Genomic DNA, 19,694 nt, shown 5'->3' on the forward strand with positions numbered 1-19,694 from the left:
ATGCTAGCCACCAGCAATAATTAGAAGTTAGGTAGCAGCTTGTCAGACAGCAGGCCCACCCCCTCTGCTGTTTGCACCCTTCTCTGCTTAGGTTGCTCCTCCCGGTGTAGACGTGTAGAACTAGGGCTCGGCGTTATTGTTTTTGACGGTATGTTATGTTTTTGAATAATTAAAGCTCTACATTTGAGTAGTGCGTGACCCTACAGTGGCAACACATACAGTCTAAGTGATTTCAATGGATCTTTCTCCATTCTGTTTTCTACTGTTCAATTCAACTTCATTTTTTTTTTTTATCTGCATTTCCTGCACTCATTTGAGAATTTTCACACTGCCACAGTACGGCTGCACGATATAGGCAAAAAAACTAGGCCTTATTTTTAACCAAATGTTGCATTTGCGATTTGACTTATGATTTTAGATCAAAACAATTCGGTAAACTGTTGGAATCATGGAAATATAATATTTATTTTAATTCTATAGTTGGAATATAAATAATAGTGGGTATTTTGAAGTGTTTGACATGACAACGTATGAAAATGCCAGGGAGGAGTTGACAGGGTAGGAACCAAAGTGGTGGTCTGTTTCCTAAGGGACCCTATAATCTTTGCCTACATTAAATGTTTCTTCATGTAGACAACATTCACACTTTGCCTATACCTCTGATTTATAAGATACTGTTGCACAAACATGCTGATTTATGCCTGCACTGGTATCCGGCTGTATTAACTAGCTACGTTTTCTCTGACTCAGTACATTTATTAGCGGCAAACATGATTTAGCTAAAACGTGCTAAGAGAAGACAAACTCGCTGTTTGCAGATGTAAGAAACACAAACTAATGTAATTATTGAACGCTTGTGGATTTATTATTAACTTCATATGGCTGCAATCCCGTTAACGGGATCGATATGACAACAGCCAGAGAAAGTGCAGGGCGCCAAATTCAAACAACAGAAATCTCATACTTTAAATTCCTCAAACATACATGTGTCTTATACCATTTTAAAGGTCATCTTGTTGTTAATCCCACCAGTGTCCGATTTCAAATAGGCTTTTCAGCAAAAGCACCACAAACGATTGTTAGGTCACCACCAACTCAAAGAAAAATTCTGCCATTTTTCCAGCCAAAGAGAGGAGCCATCAATCATATGCCTTTTTAACATGCAAACGTTTCTACCCCCTGGCTGTATCTGATCAGTGATACCACATAATTTTTTGTGTCGAAGGGCAGTTACACTGGCAATTAGTTTGCAGCAGAGTTGCAGCACGAGTGGATTGCCCAAGCTGTTCGTTGGAACTCCACATAGGGAATGAATTCATGAGCATTTGTTCTTGAATTTACCACAATGTCTAGAGCAGCTCTCCGTGTTCAGTAAGGGACAGTGTTGTGCAACTCCCTCTGTATGTTTTAATGGGATTTTCACCTCCCGTCGCATAGTCTCCTCTCGAAAGAGATACATTTTTAGTCATGGGGTTAAACTCGTTAAGGAGCCTCCACTGTTCCCCCACAGCCGGGCGGCTGGCTCCACCTTCAGATCCCATCTCTGCCTCCCAGACAGTAGCTCCACGCCGGCCAGGTGACTGGGCTGCCTGTACCACCCCCCCACTCCCTCTATAGCTGGCCATAAGGGCTGTCTCTGGTGCCACCCCACCCAGTTTCCCTGCTCAATGTGTTGGGGTAATTTTTGTTTTGGCTTGTCAACAGGTTTTCCCTCAGCTGAATTTAGTCCTGTGTTATCACATCCTCAGAGGTCCAGGTGACTGTCCTCCGAGGATTCACATGTTTGCTCCATGGCCGATTCGTTGGGATATTTTCCATTTTGGCATTACCAGACCATATGCAGGCCTAGCTTTGAGAGAGGGGGAGGGAGTGTGGTGGGGACTTAATCAGTCAGTTTTCTGGTCTACTGGCTTTTCTCTATTTATTTTCTCAGGGTCCCGGTAGAAGGTGCAATATTCCCTTGAAAAAGCAGCTTGGAATGTGTGCCAGTTCCTCCACCAGGCTGCTGTTTTGTAGTCCTACTTAGGATCTATTAGTCTCCCTGCCTTTTTTATAGAACCAGTACAGACTACTCCTTAAATGTCCCTGCTCTCTAGTAAGCGATAGGCCCTATTGTAACAGATGCAATAAACATTTATACAGGCCAATTACTGCGAGGCTAGTAATGTTGATAATGCCTTGACTAATAGAGTTCCCCTGCCTTGCTGGTGCATTTGTAAAACATGCATCTGGGACGTTGTGGACATCTCTCATCTTTTTGTACCACAGTCCACCCGTTCCACAGACTGAATGCGCAGCAGCCCAGCAGAATAAAGGACTAATTGAGATCCATTATGACAGCAGTGCATTGTGTATTACACTGTAATGGCATCACATGGACTGGACTAAAGGGCAACGTGTTACTCAACACTGCAGCCAGGGTGCCATCTCCCCCCAAGACCAGCCTGAACCCATTGATTCACTTCTGTATTGGAAAAATCTCTGTTTCATTGGACCATTCATTTGTGTAGTGAGTCAGGGATTTGACTCATAGAGCCACACCCATCCCCCTTTCAAATGGGGCTTGTTTATTCCATGCAGCCAGACGTCAAGGTGTCGTTGATGAAAGGGATGGACAACTCCATGCAAAGGCCTGTAGATTAGCTAGAAGTATTTTTGTCACAACCATTAACTGTGCAGCAGGATTGTTTTTTTTGGGCAGCCAGGAGTCAATTTCAGACCTGAGTCGTCTTAATTCCTTCCCACGATTGAAACGCAGCATGCAGACAAGCGGTGCTCTGTCAGTGAATTTGTGCAGGAATTTTTGCCCGGGTCCCCTAGCTGACAGATCTACGTCCCTTGTTCTCCTCCGCTGGCGCCAGGCCAGAACTTCTGGCTGGAGTTAACTGCTCCCTGTCCATCCAGCCTAACACACTGTCAGACAGTTGGAATCTTCTTTTGTCCTTTTAATTAGTCACGCTTCAGCTCGCTAATCTCATCAGCAATGACCGGTAGTGTTAACCAGCGCTGATTTAACTAATGTTGATCTATTTCTGAATAAAATCAGATTATTCCTGGACCTTATGATATTCGTCTTTGTCAATCTTGTTTATTTTTTTTATGCTGCTTGACTTTCCTTGGCCTCATGAATGGAAAAATAAAGTGACTTCATGAATGGATAGAAAAAGAAAGTCCAGCCTTTTTTGCAAGAGCTGACCAATGAGGGATGACGGTGCGTCATACGAGGAACCCAAAACCTATAGGATCAGCTGAAGTGTTGTTGGATTCCACCCCAGAGCACTTATGCTCATTGTTTATGTAGTTGAGCACAATCAACTCACAGCTGAGTAGTCACACACCTTCACCAGTCGCTCCAAATTTCAGCCGTCTAGCGTACACACCTGTTCCTGCAACAGCCTGTATCCTGTATAGTGCCGGCCTATACCTTGGACATACTGACCCACATGGAAAACTTACTGTTTGCTCTGTCCCAAAGCAGTGATAACATTGACAAATTGCTTATTTCAATATTTTGTCAGAGGCCTCTAGTCAATGGAAAAGAGTGCTAGCTTTGCTCCCACTCACTTTGCACAACCACAAGTGGATTATTTGCTTCTACTACATGCCTACATGGCTTGAATTTTGACATCTCACCATACAAAGTATGTCAAATGTCCATAGCTCGCTTACAACACTGGTTAAACCGTAGGGAAATTTAGCCTGTTCTTGTGTAATATTCCAGGTCAGATTTCTGCTGTTTAAAGGGTTTCAGCCGCATTGTTAGTTTCAAATGAAACTCTGGACTGTAGTTCCCCATTTGAGTGTGAGCATTCAACTCATTCATTTAAAGCCATGTGTGCCAAGCATGTGTATGTGGTGTGTCCAGTTTCAGCTAATTTCAGGGTTCCGTTTTCATGTCTTTGAATCATTTCTGTAATATTCTAATGTTAGTTCCCTGGGGTTGAATGCCAGACAGGCAGCATTATTTATTTCCTGACAGTTTCTGCCTTTTACTGCTCTTTGTAGCCAAGATAATCTCCAGTGTTTATAGTGACGGGCCTCTCTTTTAAGTAGCCGTTAATCCACCGAGGCCAGACTAACAGTGGTCACCGTTACACTCTGCCCCCACCAGGCGTGGACATCGAGGCGGCCAGGAAGGAGGAGGAGCGGATCATGCTGAGGGACGCCCGGCAGTGGCTCAACAGCGGAACCATCAACGACGTCCGACACGCCAAGTCCGGGGGGACCGCACTCCACGTCGCCGCCGCCAAGGGATACGCAGAAGTTTTAAAGTAAGTCCAGACTCCTTACCTCGCCTTTACCTCTAACAAGCTGTAGCCCATCTTTGGATTACTTTTTATTCTAGACTTAGCGCCTTTAACGCTGATTTAAAAGATATTTCCACTTACATGTTGTCGTTAGGTATTTGTTGTTCTTCGGTGGATGCTGCTTATAGTCATGTCCCTTGTGGGATTTTACTTCATCAGTGGTTATCAAGAGCCCATCTTCAGCTCTGGCCTGTCAGTACAGACAGACTGCCTAAGGGAGGGACTGCAGCACCCTGTCCATCTGCTCCTGGGAATGCAGCCAACGAAGTCTCCCACACACACTCCACTGCCATAGTTGGCTAACACTAACATCTACCATGTTGAGTACCAGATACTCAGAGGTCACTCAGAGGTCAACATTTTTCCTGTCCTGCAAGATGTTTATTGACTGAAATATGGGTCTTAAACCTTTGCACAAATGTATTTGCGCTTATGCAGATAGTTGATAGAATACTTTTTTGTTTATTTGTCTTTGGGTTCTGTTTTTGCATAACTAATAGGAAATACAGCCATAATGCTGCCACAGTAGCAAAAGCCTGGACACTGGCAGCGACTGATAAGATTAGGTTTCAGCACCAAATCCAAGAAAACAAGATTAGCTAAATCTCAAATACTATTTTTGTTTCCCCCCAGGCTTTTAATCCAAGCAGGGTATGATGTAAATATTAAAGATTTTGACGGCTGGACACCGCTCCACGCTGCTTCACATTGGGGCAAAGAGGAGGCCTGCAAGATACTGGTGGAGAACCTGTGTGACATGGACCTTATCAATAAAGTGGTGAGTAGTACTACTATGGCTTCTCTATCCATACCCTCTAAGGTTCAGTTGAATATGGAGCATGTACTGTTACGTAATGTACTGTACTGCACATATATGCTCTTCTCATAACACTAGTTCTGAGAATTGTGTGTTTCCTCCTCAGGGTCAGACATCTTTTGATGTTGCAGATGAAGATGTCCTTGGCTACTTAGAGGAATTACAGAAGAAGCAGAATCTGGTAAGCCAGTGTGTGGCTAATGGTTACATAAGAGCTTTCATTTGAGCCTGGATGAACTGTATAACCTGCTATTGAAGCTTTCAAAAGTGAAACTGCGACTCACTGGTATATGCCTTGCAGGTGTAAGCATAGCAGAAGCCCTTGATCAAATCTGACAATTTTGTTTTTTTTTACGACTGAAAGTTTTAAGTTATGGCGTTAGGGTACTAACTGCCGTCAATCATTAAAAAAACATTCTCCCATTGCAGCTCAATAGTGAAAAGAAGGATGTTAAGAAGTCTCCCTTGATAGAAACGACGACCACTGGGGACAACAATCAAAATCTAAAATCCATTAAGAGGTAAATGTCCTGGTTGGGGGGAAAATGGGGTGACATTAGGTAGTCACTCAGTGAAATACAGTCATGTAATTGATTGTCAATCTTTTATGCATTAACCCCAGGGTAGGTCACCCACCCCCTCTTTTACACTGCTGCTACTCTGTTATCTATGCGTAGTCACATTAATGACTCTACCTACATGTACGTATTACCTCAATTACCTTGACTAAGCGGTGCCCACGCACATTGACTCTGTCCCGGTACCCCCTGTATATAGTCTCGCTATTGTTATTTTACGGCTGCTCTCTAATTACTTGTTCCTTTTATTTATTTTTCGTATTTTTTAAACTGCTTTGTTGTTTAGAGGTTTGTAAGTAAGCATTTTCACTAAGGTCTACCTGTTCTATTCGGCGCATGTGACTAATACAATTTGATTTGAGGTCTAGGCCACGGGGCAAACCATCGTTTAAGTGCCTGTTTGAAATACCATGCTTTCAGTACATTGAAAGTAGCTCCAAGTCATTGAGGCACCCTGATAATATGGAGGTTTATGGGTGTTACTCTGAAATGGTGCACACATGTCTTTGTAGTCTGATAATAATGAATCCATGCAGACTGAAAGTACCAAACATTGTGTGTTCCAGCAAAGAGACCCTCCTCCTGGAGCCCGAGAAGCCCGCCCCGCGCATCGAGACCCTGGAACCGGAGAAGGTGGACGAGGAAGAGGAGGGCAAGAAGGACCAGGAGTCCAGCTGCTCCAGCGAGGAGGAAGAGGAGGAAGACTCGGAGTCTGAGACTGAAGCCGGTACGTTCTACCTACTGTAATGGTACAATAACCTCAATGGCAAGCAGGGTGTTTCTAAACCTTGACCTGATTTCAATCTAAGCCATTAGCCCAGAGTCCCAAGTCTGAAGACTTTAGACCCTGTCTACATTAGTTGAACTGATTGTAAATGTTGTAGATGTACTCTTTTGAATGGTGTCTGTATACACTTGTTGCAACGACATGAACATCGTTGGTTATGACATCCCATATGGTCGTTGTCTTTATGAAAAAGTATAAACACAAACGACGGTCTGCATGACATAAGCAAAATATGGTCCAAAAAGCATACCTGTTCTATTTTAACACCAACAAACCCATCTGTTTAAAAATTATTTTAGTACTAAAACACATTTCTGAAGAGGGGTTTGGTGCTAGCACTGTAGCTTGCTGCTTGGCTAATCAGACCATATCTTACAAACAACAGTTGCAACGACGGTCTGCAGACTGTCTACCTGAGTATCATTTTATTTTATTTTATTGCCAACGACACTTGTCGCATTTTAATGGTCTACAGACATGTAGTTAGATGAAGTATAGACCCGTCTTTATGCATCAGTAACTCATACTGGCACCTCTATTCCTCCCCTCCAGACAAGAGCAAGACGCCTGTCCCTGTGAGCAACAGTAACGGCACTACTGTGGTGCCAGCGCCGACCAGCGTTACGGTGTCTTCCACCTCCCCAACCAGCCCCACTAACCAGGTGACTCTCACCTCGCCTGTCAAGAAGGTACGGCCTGGTGGATAGGTCCACTGCAGTCCTCCACTAGTCCTCGTCAGCCTCTTCTGCAGAGAGTTTATCACGCCTTTACAGCTCCCACTACTGAGTAACTCTTTCTACAGTCACATGCCTGACCAAGTTGTTCCGTGTCCCAGAAGTTTGTTAGTTATAGAACCTAAAAGGAAGGTTTAACCGCTGATGCGTTAGGATATAAACTTTCATCCAGGATACATAGCGACACCTAAGCTCAGTTTATGGATGCATCTTTCACATGAGGCCCTGAGATGAGACATCTGTACACCTCACCGGTATACAGATCGATATAATTCAATGTCTATTTAGTTAAAGCGTTAACACAAACCCACGCTTCACGCTTGGCTCAAGTTACACGGGGTTTACGTAAAGGGGGTTACGTTGGATTTGTCACATGAATAGTACAACACTTGTGTAGGTCTTGTTGTCGCCGCCTGCGGTACACTGAACAGATACAAGTGTCAGAGGCCCAGGGCGCGAGTTACGATTAGTTGAACTGGAGATCTGGTCTTCAACAAACATGGCAGTGGTTGTACATGGGGGTGAGTAGTCATTGCTCAATGTTAACGGTACACTGTAACACTGTTGGCCTTACCTGTGTCCTTCCAGGGGTCATCAGTCAGATATTTTAGCAGTGTTGATTATTACGAGACACAATGAGGATGGGAATTTATCATTCAAAAATGGCCCACTTTGTCTGCTGCCCTCTGCAGTGCAGATGTGGCGTTGCAGCTGACAATGTACTCGGTGACCTCAGTCCATATACTGTGTCTTGAAGTGTAGACCTGTTACTCTCTTCAGAGGGCACTTCTGCTTTATTCCCTCATAAGAACTGAGGCGGGGGACTTACGCCACATTATCCTAATGATACTACAAACTACTCTTACTATAAATGTACTATCTTTCCTTCAACACCACTGGCACATTATCATTAAACTAGAAGAAGAAAAACCTGTTAAGCTACAAACAATACCCAGTCTTTACTACTTCTGTTTTTACGTCACTTTGAAGTCCAATATTTTTAAATGGTCACGTTTTCCCTTTAAGTTGAAGTTATGTGCCCATGTAAATTTCTCCCATTGGCTGTATCCTCCATCTGATTGCATTTTCTTGGAGGACTCTGCATTCAAGCTGAAGTCCAGACTATGAAATATACCCATCACTATCCCAGTTATCCATATTTCCTGTTATCTCTCTTGTAGAAATGCTCTTATTCCCCTCCTACTTTAATGCCTAGCACACACACAACACAATGTCTTCTGTCTAACGAGAGTGAGCAAAAAGATTAACAATGTCCGCTTTGAGACTAGCATTGTCTTGTCTTTTCAAAAAGCCTCTCGTGTCCTGCGAGAGCTGTCACTCACTCAACCAATAGAAACGATTGACCCCCTTGTCAGTAAACATTGTGTGGTGTGATCAGGCCTTAAAATATGTCTTTGTCTCTGTCTGTGCAAGGTACTGTCCATCTTTGCTGCTGCTTCTGTCTCTCTACCCTGTTTCTGTTTCTCTTTGTCCGCCCCTCTCTCATCATGGCTCTTGTCTTGGTTGGCTTTAGTCTGATTATATTACTGCCCTCATGCCTGTGGCGGAGCCAAGCTGTCCTGCATTGTGGCGTCAAGGCTTGCGCAAAACTGGCATTTCTCTTGTGCCCAAAAAACCCATGGTGAGGCATTGGTGTGTTCCGGAGTTATTAGTTACCATGCCCTTGTTGCCTTCGCACCAAACAACAACTTGCCTACTCACCTGACCCCAATAGCACATCCAGTCAACACTCTTGCTAACCCCCCTAGTGACAGTCCCTTCCCCGCCAAAACATTTATTTTCTGCATGTGTCTTAAAACACAGTCCTATAATGCTTTCTCTGTGGCCCATGTGCTCGAAATATTGTCTATTTGATGTCTCTCTAGCCATTATGTGTGCAGTGTAACAGTGTGCCCAAGGCTTGTGTGAGGACTTAACATAGCCCTCTAAACCCTAACAGGTTGAATTGACCCAGTCCCATCCATCATGCACTAACTGGAGTTTCAGTGAACAGTGTTTGTTTAGTCTCTTTAGTGTCTGATTCTAGGCCTGCCACTGCTGCTAAGTAAGGAGTTTGTACTCTGTCCCTCAGTCAAAAGTCTAATACCGGAGTTTATTACTTTTACCTTTATTTTAGCAGGGAGTCCCATTGAGTCCAAGGTCTCTTTTTCAAGGGAGCCGTCGACCTAGACATGGTTATATTATTTCTAGGGGTACAAGTCACTTGTGGTGTCTCAAGCATGTCTCCAGACCTTTGGTTTCCCCTCCAACATGCGCCTCTACTCAAAACATCCCCTGCATTTTGTTGTCAATCCATGACACGTTCTCAAGTGCTTCCAGAGATCAAACAGTAGCCTCTGCAGATTCATTCCACACCAAACGCCTTTGCTTTTTGACCTCTTGATTAACCTCTGTGGACTGCTCTGTGTTCTTCACCCAAGAAAACTAAACCCCGGACTGCTGCCTTCGTCTGCTTTCTGAATAAACCTCCTTTTATTAACGATTCTAAGCTAACGGCTAACCACTAACCCCTCTCCCCTCTCTCTCCCCCAGGTGGCCCAGCAGGTGTCCCCTGCTGGTAAGGTCTCTCCTAAAGAGGTCTCCCCTAAAGATAAACAGGAGGATGACAAGACTAAGAAATCGGACGAGTCCCCGGCGTCGTGGCGCCTGGGGCTGAGGAAGACTGGCAGCTACGGGGCACTGGCGGAGATCACGGCCACTAAGGAGGCCCAGAAAGAGAAGGACACTGCCGGGGTGATGCGCTCGGCCTCCAGCCCCCGCCTCTCCTCCTCCCTGGACAACAAGGACAAAGAGAAGGTCAGTAGCTAACTAACACCACACTCTGACCCCAGGCCTCAGTGCCTGTCTGACCCCAGGCCTCAGTGCCTGTCTGACCCCAGGCCTCAGTGCCTGTCTGACCCCAGGCCTCAGTGCCTGTCTGACCCTATAGGACTTTGTAACTCTGCCTGGAAGGCCAGCATCCCGGAGTCACCTCTCCACTGTTGAGATTGGTGCTTTGCCAGTACTATTTAATGAAGCTGCCAGTTGAGGACTTGAGGCATCTGTATCTCAAACTAGACACTAATGTACTTGTCCTCTTGCTCAGTTGTGCACCGGGGCCTCCCACACTTTCTATTCTGGTTAGACAGTTTGCGCTGTTCTGTGAAGGGAGTAGTACACAGCGTTGTACCAGATCTTCAGTTTCTTGGCAATTTCTTGCATAGACTGACGAGTTTCAGAAGAAAAGTCTTTGTTTCTGGCCATTTTGAGCCTGTAATCAAACCCACAATTGCTGATGCTCCAGATACCCAACTAGTCTAAAGAAGGCCCGTTTTATTGCTTATTTAATCAGAACAATAGTTTTCAGCTGTGGTTACATAATTACAAAAGGATTTTCTAATGATCAATTAGTCTTTTTAAAATGATAAACTTGGATTAGCTAACACAACGTGCCATTGGAACAGAGGAGTGATGGTTGCTGATAATGGGCCTCTGTAAGCCTTTGTAGATATTCCATAAAAAATCTGCCGTTTCCAGCTACAATAGTCAATTTCAACATTAACAATTTCTACACTGTATTTTTGATCAATGTTATTTTAATGGTTAATTTTTTTTGCTTTTCTTTAAAAAACAAGGACATTTCTAAGTGACCCCAAACCTTTAAACGGTAGTGTATGTATGTATATGTCCAGCTGCTTGGACATATAGTACGATTTGAAACGGATGTCATCATTCATATGAAGTTGATGGTTCACCATTCCAGACTGTTTTGATAAGTTACGTTGCTAGGTTGAAGTTGAAATCCACTGTCGATTGAGACTGGTTTGTTGGCTGTGGGACAATGCATGAAGAATGTTAGTAGATGTAGCATGTGTTTGTTTAGGAGCTCAAGCAAATGGCTCCAATGTTTCATGTGCAGGAAAAAGACAAAGGAACCAGACTTGCCTACGTTGCCCCCACCATCCCCAGGAGACTGGCCAGTACATCAGACATTGACGAGAAGGAGAACAGGTGAAGTGCCAGCGTGGTCCCTCTGAAGGGAAAAGTGCATTGACAGGAGCACCACCTGCTGTTCACTGCTGTGTGTTACAGGCCCAAAGCAGCACTGCATGTTGTCTTAATGTAGCCGCTCTGCTGCATCTGAGTACTTCAGTTTACAATGAAAAATCTATAGATTTAAAAAGTGGCCTCATACATATTTCTATGAAGTGTAGGAATTAGTTACAGGAAAATTATATTCTCAATGTTCACATTTGGCCAGCATCAATCAGGTTGACAATATCTAGAATATAATGTTACAAATATTGGTCATTGATACTTTGTTAGTCATTACTAATTTACATTTAGGCACATTTTAGGATTTATCCACTATTGACTTGTAGCACAATGCTGTGGGTCCTTGCCAGTATTGTGGAGCCCTGGGTGATATTGTAGTGTGTGGTTCCAATCCCAGGGACTCTGCTGCTAGTCTGGTACGTAGTGGCTCCTACACCAGGAGACGCTGGGACGATGAGCTGAAGAACAGTGAAGGAAGCGCTTCCACCAACCGAACAACACCCAGCTATCAGCGCAGGTTAGCCACGCTTCACGATATGCTACCCACGCTTCACGATATGCTACCCTTCATTCCTCAACCTGACCGACTCACTACACCAGATCAGTGCACCAGATCAGTGCACCATCTTCCATTCATTCAGTACTAGTTCTGGACTCGTGGAGATCTCCAGACTCTTAGTAGTTTTGCTCATTCCTCATGTCAATTTGATTTCGCACTGTCATTTGACACAAGTGCACGTACATGCTTAACATGCAAACATCTACTGAGAAAATCCATGCAAGTCAGTCCAACGCCTCTGTCTCACACGCCACAGTCTCCTGCATGACTGTACTAGTCCTGTCGGGTTTCTGTGTAGTATAGAGAAACTAAAGGCACATCAGGTTCTACATTACAATCTGCCATTGTCACACTCTTATAGCCTGCAAGGTTCCAAAACTACATTATCCAAAATCCATCACTACAGCTCAAGAAACCGAGTCATGGACCAAGCGTATCAGAGCTTAGTTTTATACATGTTACATGTATGTTATGTAAAAGTGTGGTGTGCGCCCCCTTGCTAACATGCCTATCTCGCCCACCTCCACACACTGCCAGCACGTCCCACACGCTAACGCTAGGGCGGAGCGGCAGCACGCGGGACGTGCCAGCCAAGTCCTCGTCCGCCTCCAGCTTGGACCCTAACACCTGTAACACTAAACCCTGGCAGTCGCCCGCCTCCCACTACCAGTCTTACAGCATTTACCGCAGGTATACCACCAGCCCCCACTGATCAACAACCTCTATCCACCTCCACTGTCTGTCTGTCACCTGTCTGTCTGTCTGTCTGTCTCGGTCGGTCGGTCTCGGCTGCATAAGTGTTGTGTAGTTTCATGCGTCTTTGACTGGTGTTCTCTTGACCCTCCCATCAACTGAAGAGAGATCAACCCCATTTTGGAATAATGGCTAATGGAGAGGAATTCATCTTCAAAGGCCACAGTGTTAACTGTTTTTGATCGCCTAGTTTTCATGACATTCCTTGTATGGGTAATGGGTCCTCTCCTGTCCAGTCTATCTTTCACTCTCCTTCCCTCTTCCTCTTTCCTCTTCTCTCATTTTTTATCTGACTGTTGTTCCACTGGTATCCACAGTGGTTCCTTTGGCAGGAGGCACGAAGACCTGGGTTCGACCACCTCTTCCTCCACTAGCACTACCACCACCACCTCGTCTGTTACCTCGCCCACCAGCCACCGTGACCGCAGCCTGCTCTCCAGCCTGGGCTCCTCCACCCGCACCGGATCCTCCAGCCTCACCAGCAGGTACACACACTGCACCACTATGGAAAATAAGTCAATTTTATTTATTATCATAAGGTCACTTTTAAAAATCTAGATTGCAGGAAATGTCAGTTTCAGGTGTTAAAAAATCCCGGGAGAACCCTACACACATATATGAATGTAAAAATGTTAGTCATATTTTGAAGTCCTGTGTACAATTGTTTGGATCAGGTACTGGGCAGAGGAAAGTGCGGAGAGGGAAAAGGAGCGGGAGAAGGAGTCTGCTGCAGTCATCCCTACGATTAACACTGCTTCTACCACCACCACGTCCACTACTGGCACTATCATTGGCTCTGACGGCAGGGAGAGACGCAGGTCCGACACGCGCACGTACGCGCACCCCCCGCCTACACACACGCACACACTCTGAAATGCAAACATGGAAACACACATGGATGCCCACACGTGACACCCACAGGGGGAAAACAAGGATGTCACTGATACACACCGTGTCTATTATTTTACACAAAGCTCATGTTTTTTCTCTTGTTTATGCAACTAGAAACAATGTAATAACTGCCGTCTCTCAGAAAGCGGAATATCTTTAAGCTAGCAAGATCCTGTGCTGTTTGAGATTGCATTGCCTCTATTTGAGAATTGGGTGTGATCTCCTACAGTGTGTACACACTGGAGGAGGAGCGGGAGTCTGTTAAAATGAATGGGGTTAAGAGCACGTCTTCCTGTGAAGTCACTGCTGCTGAAAGAAGCCACCTGTTCTGGGAAGGTTCTAGAACCCTGACTGCTTCAGAAAGTTCTCCTTATAAGGAAGATGGGTTTCTCAAGGCCTAGCCAAGGCTCACAAGTGATTGAGTTGATATTTTTATATGGGATGAAGGAACACATTCCCTCTTCAAAGAAAACATTAGTTATCTGTCTTGTTGCTCGCTCAATATTTGCAATATTTTGAGACTAACGCTAAATAAAAGGTGAAAGGAGATTAAATATCTTCACAGCTGATAGTACAATAAGAATATGGTTGATTAAATGGTTAGCAGACAAAACACTTGGATGTTAGATTTGCCACTTTAGATTGTTGTTGACAACTGTTGAAGTAAATAGCCTAATCTCATAACTACCATGTCGATCATCCTTACGTGTGGCTATAGCTTGTTTTTGTTCAAGGTCGTACCTTACTCCTGTCCTTGTTTGTGTTGCAGATCGTACCTCACACCTGTCCGGGATGAAGAGTCGGAGTCCCAGAGGAAAGCCCGCTCCAGACAGGCTCGACAGTCCAGACGGTCTACCCAGGTTAGTGAAGACGTCTGTCCTAACTCTGCTTCTGAACTGGGCCTAAATGGCCAATGACAAAATACGTGTCGTTAAATGCAGTGTCAACTGAGTCACTTCTTATTGGACTTTGTAATGGTTGGTTAGTCCATTTCTCTACTATGAGTCATAAAAAAAAAGTTATGTACATGTTATCAATTATTCTGCCTTAATGTGGCTTGGGGTAATATAGCTGAACTGATTGTTGTTAAAAATCCCAAAAAAGTTGCCCGTTTTTATTGTGGAAACATAAACTTTGTGTAAATTGGCAAACATTCCTAAGCGTATCGAGTTTTAATGAGATTGTTTACAAGCCGTAGGAAACTGGGCTGGTCCTTCTCCACACTGTCACTAATACTATCTGAAATAACTAAATATGGTTCAGCTTAAAATGCCCTGTTAAATTGCCCACTTTTTATAACCAAAATAATGTTCACAGTGCAATAAGTGAATGCCTGAAATTAGTTGTACATTTTGCTCTTCCAAAATGTAGATTAATGCCATTTTGTAGTTTTTCCCCTCCACGAGGAAATGTAATTGACCAAATAAAAAAACATTGCTGCTGCAACCCTTTTCGTCAGAGTTTCACTAAATTCTCTCAATTTCCTCTCAGGGTGTGACTCTGACTGACCTCCAAGAGGCAGAGAAGACCATCGGCAGGAGCCGCCCCATACGGACCCGGGACGAGGAGAAGGAAGAGAAGGAGAAACAAGACAAGGAGAAGCAGGAGGAGAAGAAGGAGACTGGTGAAACCAAGGAGGACGACTACCGGTCGAGGTACCGCAGCTTCGAAGAGGTATGTGATGGCTTCCTCCTTAATTTACAATGCTCTATTATCCATCTGGAAATACAACACATGAGTTTACTGTTGATGTGTAAACTGACACGCACTTTTGAGATTTTTTTTGTTTGTTGCAGTTTTCCTCAAGCCCAGGTTGTTTGATCTGAAGACGGTAACCATTCCGGACTTCCTGTTCTTTCTCCTCTCTCCAGACTTACCAGCGCTACCGTCCCTCCACCACCTCGGCCACCACCCTGAGCACGGCCTCCACCCCTTCCTCCACTTCCTCCAGCTCCCTCAACAGGCCCAACAGTCTGACTGGCATCACCACCTCCTCCAGCTCCCTCAACAGGCCCAACAGCCTGACCGGCATCACCTCCTCTTACAGCCGCTCCTCCAGGGACACTGAGAAAGGTCAGCCATGAGAGCAGAGCTACGGGTTCAGATCTCTAAATACTATGGATTGTATTAAACCTCATAAACTCACGAAAAAGAAAGGTCCTCTTACTGTCAACAGCGTTTATTTTCAGCAAACTTAACATGTAAATATTTGTATGAACATAAGATTCAACAACAGACATAAACTGAACAAGTTCCACAGACATGTGACTAACAGAAATGGAATGTGTCCCTAAACAAAGCTGGGTCAAAATCAAAAGTAACAGTCAGTATCTGGTGTGGCCACCAGCTGCATTAAGTACTGCAGTGCATCTCCTCATGAACTGCACCAGATTTGCCAGTTCTTGCTGTGAGATGTTACCCCACTCTTCCACCAAGGCACCTGCAAGTTCCCGGACATTTCTGGGGGGAATGGCCCCAGCCGTCACCCTCCGATCCAACAGGTCCCAGATGTGCACAATGGGATTGAGATCCGGGATCTTCGCTGGCCATGGCAGAACACTGACATTCCTGTCTTGCAGGAAATCACGCACAGAACAAGCAGTATGGCTGGTGGCATTGTCATGCTGGAGGATCATGTCAGGATGAGCCTGCAGGAAGGGTACCACATGAGGGAGGAGGATGTCTTCCCTGTAACGCACAGCGTTTAGATTGCCTGCAATGACAACAATCAGTCCGATGATGCTGTAACACACCGCCTCAGACCATGACGGACCCTCCACCTCCAAATCGATCCCGCTCCAGAGTACAGGCCTCAGTGTAACTCTCATTCCTTCAACGATAAACGCGAATCCGACCATCACCCCTGGCGAGACAAAACCGCGACTCGTCAGTGAAGAGCACTTTTTGCCAGTACTGTCTGGTCCAGCGATGGTGGCTTTGTGCCCATAGGTGACGTTGTTGCCGGTGATGTCTGGTGAGGACCTGCCTTACAACAGGCCTACAAGCCCTCAGTCCAGCCTCTCTTAGCCTATTGCGGACAGTCTGAGAACTGATGGAGGGATTGTACATTCCTGCTGTAACCTAGGCAGTTGTTGTTGCCATCCTGTACTTGTCCCGCAGGTGTGATGTTCAGATGTACTGATCCTGTGCAGGTGTTGGTACACGAGGTCTGCCACTGCGAGGACGATCAGCTGTCCGTCCTGTCTCCCTGTAGCGCTGTCTTAGGCGTCTCACTGTACAGACATGGCAATTTATTGCCCTGGCCACATCTGCAGTCCTCGTACCTCCTTGCAGCATGCCTAAGGCACGTTTACGCAGATGAGCAAGGACCCTGGTCATCTTTCTTTTGGTGTTTTTCAGAGTCAGAAGAAAGGCCTCTTTAGTGTCCTTAGTTTTCATAACTGTGACCTTACTTGCCTACCGTTTGTAAACTGTTAGTGTCTTAAGGACCGTTCCACAGGTGCATGTTCATTAATTGTTTATGGTTCATTGAACAAGCATGGGAAACAGTGTTTAAACCCTTTACAATGAAGATCTGTGAAGTTATTTGGATTTTTACAAATTATCTTTGAAAGACAGGGTCCTGAAAAAGGGACGTTTCTTTTTTTGCTGAGTTTGTGCTGCCATTTGATGTGTCAGTATGATTAATCAATGTACTCACATACCAAACTGTAAGCATTCCGGACACACTTTCAGCAGTACATTGATTGACTGAGTAGACGCACATGTACGCACAAATATTATACTGAGATACTCCTGCTTTCAACAGCAGACCTATTCGTTGAAAAATAGAAGCTTGAGTTCTACTGATGTAGAATGTATTCCCATATTGAGGTATGGCTGGAGTATGTAACATAATTAGATATACAGTGCCTTCAGAAACTTATTCTACATTTTGTTACAGCCTAAATTCAAAATGGATTAAATAGATTCTCACCCATCTACACACAATATCCCATAATGATAGTGGAAACATGTTTTTAGAAAACATGTGTGAAGATGAAATACAGATCTAATTTATACTGAACAAAAATATAAACGCAACAATTACAATGATTTTACTGAGTTACAGTTCATATAAGGAAATCAGTCAAATGAAATAAATTCGTTAGGCCCTAATCAATGGATTTCACATGGCTGCGCCGTGGCCCAGTCATGTGAAATCCAGCCAATCAGAATGAGTTTTCCCCACAAAAAGGCTTTATTATTGACAGAAATACTCCTGTTTAATCAGCTATCCAGGTGGCTGGTCTCAGATGATTCCGCAGGTGAAGAAGCCGGATGTGGAGGTTCTGGGCTGGCGTGGTTACACGTGGTCTGCGCTTGTGAGGCCGGTTGGACATACTGCCAAATTCTCTAAAATGATGCAGGTGGCTTATGGTAGAGAAATTAAAATGCATTTCACTGGCAACAGCTCTGCTGGAAATTCCTGCAGTCAGCATGCCAATTGCACACTCCTTCAAAACTTAAGAAATCTGTGGCATTGTGTTTTGTGACAAAACACATTTGTCTTTTGTCCCTAGCCCAAGGTTCACCTGTGTAATTATCATGCTGTTTAATCAGCTTCTTGATATGCCACACCTGTCAGTTGGTTGGATTATCTTGAGACAGATGTTAGTGCACAAATGTGTTACCGTTTTAGAGAAATCAGCTTTTTGTACATATGGACATTTCTGTGATCTTTTATTTCAGGTCATGAAACATGGGACCAACACATTACATGTTGCATTTATATTTCTGTTCAGTGTGCATTTATAAGCGTTCACACCCCTTTGCTATGACACTCCAAATTGTGCTCAGGTGCATCCAATTTCCTTTGATCATCCTTGATGTCACTACAACTTGGAGTCCACCTGTGGCCAATTCAATTGTTTGGACATTATTTTGTAGAAAGAAAAACAAGTTTATATAAGGTCCCACAGTCCATGTCGAAGCAGAAACTATACCTTGAAGACCAAGGAACTGTCCATAGTGCTCCAAGATAATTGTGATGAGGCATATATCTGGGGAAGGTTATAAAACTATTTCTAGAGTTTTGAAAGTTTCCAAGAGCACAGTGGTCTCCATTGGGAAATTTAAAAATAAAATATGGAGCTCTGCCTACAGCTGGCCGGCCGACCAAACTGAGCAACCAGGCAAGAAGGATCTTGGTCAGGTAGGTGACCACGAAGCCAATGACCACGAAGGCAATGACCACTGACAGAACTACATAGTTCCTTGGCTGAGATGTTAGAACCTGACAGAAGAACAATAGTCTCTACAGCACTTTACCAATCTGGGCTTTATGGGAGTTGCCAGACTGAAGCCACTCCTGAGAAAAAGGCACATGGCAGCATGCCTGGAGTTTGCAAAAATGCACGTGAAAAACTTAAGCGCATAAGGCAAAAGATTCTGTGGTCTGAGACAAATGTAACTCTTTGGCCTGAATGCAAAGCGCTATGTCTAGAGAATCAGGCACAGCTCATCACCCGTAGAACACCATCCCTACTGTGAAGCGTGGTAGCAGCAGCATGCTACTGGGATGCTTTTCAGCAGCATGGACTGGGAGACTGGTAAGGATAGAGGGAACAATGAATGGAGACATACAAGCAAATTCGACGAGAACCTGCTTCAGAGTGCAAACGGCCTTAGACTGGGAGAAAATACTAAAATCCAGAGGTGCAAAGCTGATACAGGCACCGAAGACTACTCAAAGCCAAAGGTGCTACTGCAAAGAATTGAGTCGGGTGTGAATACTTATGTAAATTAGGTTTCTGTATTACATTATCAATAAATCTAAAAACATGTTTTCACTTTGTCCTTATGGGATATTTTGTGTAGATGGGTGAAAAAATGATCAATTGAATATATTTTGAGTTCGGGCTGTGGAATAAGTCAAGGGGTATGAATACTTTCTGAAGGCACTATCTAATAGCCACCTGAGCACAGAACGGTTAACCTGAATTCCACCCAGGGAGGGAGAGGATTGGGTTGCCTAAAAATGAAATGCCATAAATGAAACATGACCCTGCCAAGCCGCACTGCTTCTTGACTCACTGCTCGCTTAACCTGGAAGCCAGCCGCACCAATCTGTCGGAGGAAACACTGACCACTGAAGTCAGCTTGCAGGCGCATGGCCGAGGAAATCCCAGCCAGCCAATTGTGCAACGCCCCATGGGTCTCCCGGTCCTGGCCCGGCTGTGTGACAGCCTGGGATCAAACCCGGGTCTGTA

At 44.6% G+C, this 19,694-nt stretch overlaps 1 protein-coding gene across 13 annotated transcripts in view; it reads left to right on the forward strand.

Annotated features, from left to right (window-relative positions):
* The window catches only part of LOC139566069 (protein phosphatase 1 regulatory subunit 12A-like), a 69,028-nt gene that overhangs the window by 31,842 nt on the left and 17,492 nt on the right, over positions 1 to 19,694 (forward strand). For 4 of the 13 annotated variants that reach the window (XM_071386939.1, XM_071386934.1, XM_071386940.1 and 1 more), the window contains exons 4-19: positions 4,112 to 4,271; positions 4,941 to 5,085; positions 5,231 to 5,305; positions 5,554 to 5,645; positions 6,269 to 6,429; positions 7,042 to 7,151; positions 8,758 to 8,865; positions 9,777 to 10,040; positions 11,143 to 11,234; positions 11,677 to 11,796; positions 12,376 to 12,528; positions 12,909 to 13,076; positions 13,266 to 13,424; positions 14,252 to 14,342; positions 14,974 to 15,156; positions 15,354 to 15,555. In XM_071386939.1, the coding sequence (XP_071243040.1) occupies positions 4,112 to 4,271; positions 4,941 to 5,085; positions 5,231 to 5,305; positions 5,554 to 5,645; positions 6,269 to 6,429; positions 7,042 to 7,151; positions 8,758 to 8,865; positions 9,777 to 10,040; positions 11,143 to 11,234; positions 11,677 to 11,796; positions 12,376 to 12,528; positions 12,909 to 13,076; positions 13,266 to 13,424; positions 14,252 to 14,342; positions 14,974 to 15,156; positions 15,354 to 15,555 (2,283 nt within the window). Of the gene's footprint in view, positions 1 to 4,111; positions 4,272 to 4,940; positions 5,086 to 5,230; positions 5,306 to 5,553; positions 5,646 to 6,268; positions 6,430 to 7,041; positions 7,179 to 8,757; positions 8,866 to 9,776; positions 10,041 to 11,142; positions 11,235 to 11,676; positions 11,797 to 12,375; positions 12,529 to 12,908; positions 13,077 to 13,265; positions 13,425 to 14,251; positions 14,343 to 14,973; positions 15,157 to 15,353; positions 15,556 to 19,694 lie in introns of all 13 variants that reach the window. The other 9 variants (XM_071386943.1, XM_071386944.1, XM_071386945.1 and 6 more) reach the window with 8 other exon arrangements.

The sequence above is a fragment of the Salvelinus alpinus genome, chromosome 37 (assembly GCF_045679555.1).
Source record: "Salvelinus alpinus chromosome 37, SLU_Salpinus.1, whole genome shotgun sequence".
Classification (NCBI taxonomy): Eukaryota; Metazoa; Chordata; class Actinopteri; order Salmoniformes; family Salmonidae; genus Salvelinus; species Salvelinus alpinus.